This window comes from Euprymna scolopes, chromosome 5 (assembly GCF_053919585.1).
Source record: "Euprymna scolopes isolate OS-2025 chromosome 5, ASM5391958v1, whole genome shotgun sequence".
NCBI lineage: Eukaryota > Metazoa > Mollusca > Cephalopoda > Sepiida > Sepiolidae > Euprymna > Euprymna scolopes.
The window spans coordinates 173,911,204-173,920,758 of record NC_136486.1 but is presented as its reverse complement, the minus strand read 5'-3'; the positions used below and the strand labels follow the sequence as shown (position 1 = coordinate 173,920,758).

General features: G+C 34.4%; 1 protein-coding gene across 1 annotated transcript in view; it reads right to left on the bottom strand.

Moving 5' to 3' along the window:
* The window catches only part of LOC145277040 (protocadherin Fat 4-like), a 1,076,063-nt gene that overhangs the window by 533,539 nt on the left and 532,969 nt on the right, over nt 1-9,555 (bottom strand). The window contains exons 21-22 of the mRNA XM_080128674.1: nt 7,566-7,739; nt 2,490-2,742 (exon numbers count right to left, since the gene is read on the bottom strand). Coding sequence (XP_079984800.1) covers nt 2,490-2,742; nt 7,566-7,739 — 427 coding nt within the window. The remainder of the gene's footprint in view (nt 1-2,489; nt 2,743-7,565; nt 7,740-9,555) is intronic.

The following is a 9,555-nucleotide window of genomic DNA, read 5'->3' as shown; positions in this document are numbered from 1 at the left end:
AGCATTAACAGTATAAAACAATCAAATAATAACAACAAATAATCAAATTCTTAAAACGTCTATTTGGCTTAAGAATAGAGAACATTTTTAGCGTAAACAGAATGTATTAAATGCATAGAGAAGCATGAAAGAAGACGAAACAAAGGCCAATTCTTCGAATAAGCACACACAGCAAATCCATTATCGAAATACTTACATCCAATGATATTTTTTTCAATGAAAATTGAAGACGAACTTTGTTGAAAATCTTCATTTAGTAGAACACTCCATGCCAAATCAAAACAACATGAGCAAACGTTAAATGTAATCTTTAAAGTTATTTTTATCGAGCAATAAAACGTTTCACACAAAACTCAAATACTAACTTACCAAAATACTTACTATTGTCACAGTTAAACAACAGAAAACAAATTGAAAAAAAAAGACAACTCTAATAACCAAACACCATGCCAAATCATAAACATGGCAAATAAATTATAGATTATTGATCATAATGCATTAGGATTCTTACGTGTTTATCTGAGCGAGCACTTTTCTAGTTTAGAGGTAGTTACTCTAAACTGCGTTATGATTGAATGGCTCGTTCTCATTAATACCTTTTATTATATGATTACTAAGTGAAACTATTATAATTTTATTATATGAATACTAGATGATAATGCTATTGAACTATTTATCCATACCTACCATCTAATGTTCAGATCAACCACAATTATTAAGATTAATTATAACATAAGATTATTATAAATTATTATAAATTATAAGATTAATTAATAAGATTAATTATAAAAATTACGGACGCGTTTGATTTCCAAATTTTATACTTCAGTTTCATTCTGGAAATATTAAACAATATTTGTTGTATTGACTTTGTGATTTTGCTACATTCTTCGCTTGGAATAATTTCAGGTTTTAGGACTGAGAATCTTGTGGAGAATTTTACAAAATTCTATAAATTTTAGTGGATAGCATGCGATGCTTGAAACTTACTCCTAAGAATAATCCCAAATCTTTCTGATAGAAATTTGTAACCAGAAAGTAGCTGTTACCAAATAATTGCTAGTAGAGAACCAGCTGTTATGGATATCTTGTTAGTAGAAATTTTTTTTAGCAGGAATCATATGTATTACTAAACGCACTCTTAAGCAACAAGTTTATAGAACGTTGTTTACAGTGCTAGAATTTTGTTGCTAGGAACAACCACGTTATTACAGGCTTATTAATTATATAACATTAAAAGATTGTTAGTAAAATTCGCAGGAACCTGTTAAACAGACTTGCATGACAGTGCAATCATATTGTTAGGCATCATATTCCATTAGAAACATGCTGACCGCAATTGTACATCATCAACGCATTCTTAATAGAAACAGTGCGACACTAAATACTGATATGGATCATATCGTAGAAGAATTTTGTTGATGGTAATTAAATGACATTGAAACCTTGCCGTAAGAAGAATATAGCATGAGAAATTTAATATTGGAAACATATTGCATTAATAGCTTACTACATAAAAATATGGTGCTATAATTTCGCTGTAGAAATTGAACTAGTAGTTTGCTGTAAACACTCTACGACACCTGAAAATACAGAAACACTATGATACTTAAAGCTTTCTGTAAGAAACTATATTACATTAGAAGCTTTCAGTAAAAATCTATTATAAGCTTTCTATAGGTACCATATGGCATTAGAAGCTTACTGCAGAAATTATATGACATATGAATATTGTTATAGGAATTATATGGCAGTAGAAATTTAATGTACTTATCAAAGACGCTTGTTGTGGAAACCTATGACATTTGACGTTTACTGTATGAACCATATGTAATTCTAGCTGTATTAAGGATATGTCATTCTAACTGCATGAACCATATGTCATTCTAACTGTATGAACCATGTGTCACATTACTGTATGAACCATATGATATATGAAGCCCTCTATAAATACAATATGACAGAAGTTTGATATAGTAAACATATAGCATTATAAACTTGCTGTGATAAACGTGAAATTAAAAACCTGTTGTTGGAGAGAAATATGACATTAGAAACTTACTGCAGGAAACATATGACATATGAAGATTACTATATGGCATTAGAAGTTTGATATTGTAAACATATGACATTATAATTTTGCTGTAAGAATCTTATAGAAAAGTTTGCTTTATGAGGAAGAGAAGGACATTATAAGCTTACTGTATAAAATATATGTCATTAAGTTTGTTATAGTCAAATTATGACATTAAAAGCTTGGTGCAGTGACCTTACATTAGATTCTTGATCTAAGAGTACTGTGACATCAATTGTCTGGTAAAAATCAGCAGTTGGCAGAAACTTACTGATAGGAACCATATTGTTTAAGAAATTTGCTGATTGAAATCATTGTACATTGGTATCAATTTATTTAAAAAAGAAAACATCGGTTCCGTTAATAATTTATTACTTCGTGTTAATTCAATGATAGATAACATTTTACCATTTACCTGTATCGAAATCCAGTTGAAACTTGCCGACGCCACCAGCTCTTAACAGATACATAATTCTATTATTTTCTTCAGTCTTATCATTATCTGTCGCTTTGATTGTTTGGATTTTGGTGCCGACTGTGGTCCACGGTTCAATATTGATGACATAATCTTCCTCAAATTTGGGTGCATTGTCATTTATATCGTTGATCGTAACTAAGAGGTCTGCTCGTCCTTCACGGCCCTTTCCATTCCGATCACGTGCAATTATCTTAAAGAATACAAAAAAAACAATGGAATGAACACTTCACTAATATCTATTATCGTTACAGAAAAAGGAACATCATTTTACGTAGACCCCACAATATTACTTGAAAGCCGCAATAAATAAGAAACAAAGTACATTGGGAAAATTCATTAAGAAACCGGAGCTGCAAAGTAGAGAAAATTATTGGGTAGTATCTTATTAATGCTATCATTTATAAATTATTCGATCCCTAAAGGAATAATCTGAGAGTAATTCCAAAATAATGCCCCTTACTTTTTTAATTAAAAACTAAAAGAAACCGCGAAGATGGGAATGGTACCATTAAAAAGAGTGAAGATTTTATGCTCCAGATTTTTGTTTTACATATTCACCACCATTCACCATTTTTGCTAGCGATGGGGTGGGTGGGTTAGGGTTGCTAGCGATGGGGGGGTGACTGTGCATGGACGTTGTGAGTGTGCATTGTTACTAACATCTTTGTTGCCATTATGAAATTGACAAACCTATCTTTTAATTGTGCTGACAGTAACTGCATTGGCTTTGTAAATGTTTAATAGGCGCCGATGAATGTTGATTGGTTCAATTTGTTCTGCATAGGAGAATTCAATGACACATAATTTTGACGAGATGTGTTGCGTTATTTCTCCGTTTGTTTTGAAAATTGCTTTCTTTTTGCTTTCAATAGGTTGTTTACGCGTTTATTTCACATGTCGTTTCAAATACGAATATATGTTCACGTTGAAAAATCCTTATAGAAATTCAACTTGGAATTCATTGCCTTCACTTTCTTCAGATAAAAAAAATATTTTGAAAGTTACTCTAGAACCATTGTTTGCGTTTGTTTGTGGATTTGGTTGCAACTATATGTACAGATATTCGTATTTTGTGGAGATTTGGATTTTTGTGAAATATAATCGATATAATTTTTTGGTCGGACTTTAACAAATGTGTGTCAATAATACAATATTTATAATCAAACGAACAACTTGGTCAATCAACAAACTAATAAGATGAGAAGAAATGCTATTTACTATTCGATCGGTTTCCCAATCAGTCTCTCTCTCTCTCTATCTCCCTCTCTCTCTCTCTCTCTCTCGTTTAATTAAGGTCCATGCCGAACTGCGTTGAAAACACTGATATTTATTACAGAAGTTTCTGCCCCCGTATCCACTAAAGCTCTACTATTTTCTATCCTAATTGAAACGGAACTTGCTGCGCCCATATTCACGATTATGTGCATCTTTAACCTCTTGTTCCGTTTGTCGGGCGTCGCACGAACGGGTCGTTTCCATTTCCGTGAATACGTCGCTAATAGGGTTTCTGTATGTGGCTTTATTCGCCACAACAGTTACATCTACTGACCTGCCTACTTCTTTCCTTCTCCCTAGTTTTATATACCGGGCTTCTACCTTCTATTCGGTTCTACCCCTTTCGCCTATTTTCGTATCTTAGGGAACTAATTGAACCTACGACTTCAACTTGAATTCGCCGTCTAATGAACCCCCCCATGGGTTCGTCTTTATATTCATGGCTTGCATGAAGCCCAACTTCTGATTTTACTTCTGCTAGTGGTTTCTCATAAGCCGCTTGAAGATTCTACATTTCTCATTACAGCCATTTTTACCTCCCTTATTTTCGAGGTCTTTTATGAAGAAGCGTAGTATTTGTTTTTTTTAACTAACACGTTTCCAGCATTTATTCTCTATATACGCTTTCTGCTAGTCGTAATATTCTCTGCATATAGTCCTGTATTCCTTCTAATTTACCTTGCCTCATGTTGTCTATCTCGGCTATATGCTTATTGAGACTTTTTTTTTACACAGTGATCACCACTTATCAAGGCCCGGAAGCCACTCAGGGATAAGGGTTATTGCAAGTACATTACGTTAGTGTGGAGATTTGATGAAGTGTTTACTTAAGGGGGCGGTTCATTAGGAATTTGTTAACATTGGACTTGAAGACATCCAAGTTGTAGTCCGGTGGGAAGCAGGCAGACGGAACAGAGTTCCACAGGCGTGCAGTTCTAAGAAAGAAGCTTTGTTCATGGATTCCACGTTTTGATTTAGGCACAGATATAGAGTGGGGGAAATTTTTCACAGTGGATTCAGCTAGAGGGGTGTTTTTCGTGAAAGATTGGCGAGGGGGGACCAGAGATTGGAGTTCAGACGAGCACCTGCCATGGAAATAACGATAAAACAAGGATAGGCTCGCAACGTCTCTTCTGTGGGAGAGAGGTTGCAGGGTAGAGAAAAGGGCATCCCCCACTAAGCCACGAAGTCTATTTTGTACTCTGTCAAGGCAGGATAGGCTGTTTTTAGCAGCTCCTGCCCATATATGGCAACAGTATTCCATCCTTGGACGTACTTGGCTTTTATATAGATAGAGAATTGCATCAGTAGTGATATATCTTCTGGAGCGGTAGAAGGATCCCACCATCTTTCCTGTGACCTTGGCAACAGACTTGATGTACGTGTTCCATTTCAGATCAGGAGTAAAGGACAAACCCAGAAGCTTGTCAAAACACGGGGCCTCACCCAGACGAGAGCCATCCATCACAATTAATGCCAGATGGGGATCAGAGCGTTGATGATGTAAGGATAGGAGTTTGGTTTTTGATGCATTTAAGGTAACCAGACACATCATCCCCCACTGAACCATGCGCTTGGGATCAGAGGAGAGAGAACCAGAGAGAACTTTGTCATTTACAGCCTTTGATGTATTGCCGTAGATGGTCGTGTCATTAGCATAGATGTCAACGAATGATTTAAGTATGTGTATAGGGAGGTCATTGATGTAGATCAGGAAGAGAGTTGGGCCTAGGATTGACCCCTGAGGGACTCCAGCATTTATATTGCAGGCCTCCGATTTTTGTCCATCTACAACTACTCTTATGAGCCTATCGGAGAGAAATGATTTAATGATTGAGAAAACATTTCCAGTGATACCGTAGCTGGAAATCTTGTGAAGTAGACCCTTATGCCATACCTTGTCGAAGGCCTTTGATATGTCGAGAGCAATTACCCTAGAAAGGAAGCCTTTGTCAAGAGATTCACTAATCCTGTGGGATATAACCGTCAGCACATCTGCGGTAGATCTTGCAGAGCGGAAACCATATTGCGTGTCACTAAGAAGGTTATTCCTGCTGAGGTGGTTGACTATTTCGCTGTTTCATATGGATTCCAGCAACTTACTCATAACACACAGGAGACTTATAGGTCTGTATTGAGAGGGAGATGACTTATCACCTTAATTCTTAATTCCTCTAGCCATTCTATTGGAACGTCCGTTTCTGCGCCACTGAACTCGGGGATGAGTCGGAGGTAAAACTGTGTTACAGCCATGATTAGAATAAAGCCGAAATAGTTTGTGTCAGAAGTCTTATCGACAAATCTTTTTGGTTAAAACATCAAGCAGAGGTTCACTAGTCACGAGTTGAGTTCGTTGTTCACAACATGAGAAACACGTCGACGTTCTCTATTCGCATGTCTTAAACGCTTCTCCCACTCCTCCCAGCGACTCGCCTTTTATAATGTTTCGGGCGCGCCTAATTTGCATATATCACACGGGACTGCTCGAGATGTACGCGTGACCGGAGGCTTTAAAAGACAACAGCCGCCATCTTTGCCTCTTTTTTCTTTTTCTGTCTTTCAGCCTGCTGCCAAGACAGATTCTCGCCATGTATGTATTTATTTTTTTATTGAATATATTATTATTATTATTATTATTATTATTATTATTATTTTTATTATTATTATTATTATTATTATTATTATTATTTTTATTATTACTATTATTATTATTATTATTATTTTTATTATTATTATTATTATTATTATTATTATTATTATTATTATTATTATTATTATTATTATTTTTATTATTATTATTATTATTATTATTATTATTATTATTATTATTTTTATTATTATTATTATTATTATTCTCTTTTGTTGTAAGGAAACATTTGCTATTTTTTAACGCGAATTCATTTCGACTGATTATTAGCCTTCTGTGAGTATTAAAATGTACATGGTATAGACATGTAGATGTGTGTGTATATTTGCGCTTTTGTCTTCACTGACAGAATATGTGTATGAACTGTGTACATCTGTGTGTATATGTTGTCTCTTTTCTTTAGTAATTCGTACCTGTCAAGGGACTTCAACTCCAAAAGGTCCTTGAAGGATGTGTTGTACGCGCTAATATTCTTTCTAGAAGAGCATGATGTGAGAACAATGATGGGCTTTGGTTTTTATACGTACGACATTTCAGCAGAGGATATAATCAGGTTTATGATTGGTTAAGAGAAACAGCTGTTTTCAGCTCTTGAGAGTCGATACATAAAAGCGAAATTCGTTAGCAGCTTCTGTTTCAAACGAAAGGGAATTATTTTGATTTAAAACAGCACATTTCAGATGTAAAAAAGACGATAAACATTTCGCAGGTGATTACGAGCAACACACTGATACTATACACTTGCTCTACACACTCGTTAGACTATCCGACGAAAAATAGTAGGTTCTGCTTCGCTAATGTATTTGTAAATACACATGGACAACTCATAAAAATATGTACAGGGGTCACTTGCAGGCACATAGTGATTATGAGGTGTTTTGTCACATTGCTTTCAGTCAAGTAACAAGCAAAATAATCGGGTACATATGATAGCAATCGAAATGGCATAAAAGTTCATGAGCTAATGCAGTCGTAGCTATCAAGTTGTAAAGAATATTGCTATCAAATAACATTTTATATCTGTTGAAAATCAATGTGTGTTAGTGTCAACTTGTATCATGCAAAGACATCCAGATTATCGATCGACTTACTTTGAGTTGATATTCGCATTTAATTTCGCAGTCAATCGAGCCAGGGTTATTTACATGAAGAATTCCGGTGACAGGGTGAAGAGAGAACTTTTCGTTTCCTGGTCCAATTAAATTATATCTGACGTTTCGGTTTTCTTGTGTTTTGTCAGCATCTATTGCTTCGATTTTGTGTTCCTAAAATGATAAAAAAACAAAGATGAAACCAAAAATTCTTTATTGATTGATTTTATCTGAATCACCATCTATTGTTGGTAATCATTTCGCTGAGATGTTTCTAGTTTGAATTTTTTCACGGAGACTATATCTTAATTACCATCTATTGTTGGTAATCATTTCGCTGAGATGTTTCTAGTTTGAATTATTTCGTAGAAACACACCGAGTACTTGCAGGAAGAACCACGAAAAGGTTGCTGACATACTAAAAGAAAATGATGTTGGCACACCCAGATTGTCAGTTGATGGCAATATTAAAGTATTGCATTAAATAGTTTAGTTTTTTATTATTTAAAACGTATTCACTTAGACAATCTCACTAATTACATTTGAATTGATAATTACTTAATCACTTTTAGAATTGTACAAATATTGCATTGCCTTTTATTTTTTACTGATCTTTTCTTCTTGAAAACGAAAACTCTTGGAATAAAGTAAAACTTTGTTCAACATAGGATTGCCATTGAAGACTTACCCGAGACATATTTAATTACTTTAATATTCTAGTGTTGGCATGGGTTTTCCCAATAACTGTCTAGTTAGAAAACTTTCAATAAAGACACTGGGTACTTACACGTGGGACCAGATAAAGGATGCGAACATTCTAAGTGAACGTGTTTATGTGGAACTAACCGAACTCGAACTTGGCAATCCAAATTGTCAGTCTATGTTGATAACCGTTTGGCCACCGTTATCTCTTACTCCAAATGCTTAAAGCAAAACAAAAATCTGTTCCTAAATCTAAACACAGCTTCTTTCCCAGAACAACTCGCCTGTGAAACACAGTTCTATTGGCCTACTTCCCGGCCGACCTGCTTCCCGGCCTACCTGTTTCCCGACCGACATAATTCCCAGCCGACTACAGTATGGTAACCTTCAAGTTCTTGTTGAACCACCCCCTTAAATAACCAAATTGTACCCAACTTACACCATTAATGGTTACTACACTACCATATATTTTCATTAAACTTTATCCCCGAGCGGCCTTCGGGCCTTGATAAGTCGTGACTCATAAGAAAAAAAAGCTGTCATGTAATAAGTATGGTTCAAGATGAAGAAATACAATTACGATTAGTTAAAACGATTGCAGAATGAGCGACAAAATTAACGACTAAACTTACAGAATGATAAACGAATGATTACGAACAATATGATCCACATGGATAACGGAAGACGGTCTGTGAAGCCAGTTCAGCTCGAGGGAGATGCAATACCTCCCTCTAACCTGACTCCAAAGCGAGAGGAAATTACTAATCGTAGCCACGACTAATGTGGGTATGAGTCATATAGCGTTTCCATGTGCTTAATTCTATATACATTAGGTTTAACATTGTTCCAAAATATCAATAATGATCAATTTATTAGCTTAGAAGTGACATTGTTATATGAAAGTTTACTGAATTATACGAACCCAGTAAAATTCAGTATGTTACAAGCAAGTATATATATATATATATATATATATATATATATATATATATACTTTACAATATATGTTACAAGCAAGAATATATATATATATATATATATATATATATATATATATATATATATATATATATATATACTTGCTTGTAACATACTGAATTTTACTGGGTTCGTATAATTCAGTAAATTTTCATATAACAATGAATTTTAAGCCAAAAATAGATGACTTAAACTGTAAGCTACAAAATTATCATATTTCATAATTGAGTATTAATATACTGTATTAACAAAACCAAGACTTCAAAAATGAATTGATAGCAACAAAACGTGTATTTCATTGTAAGTTACA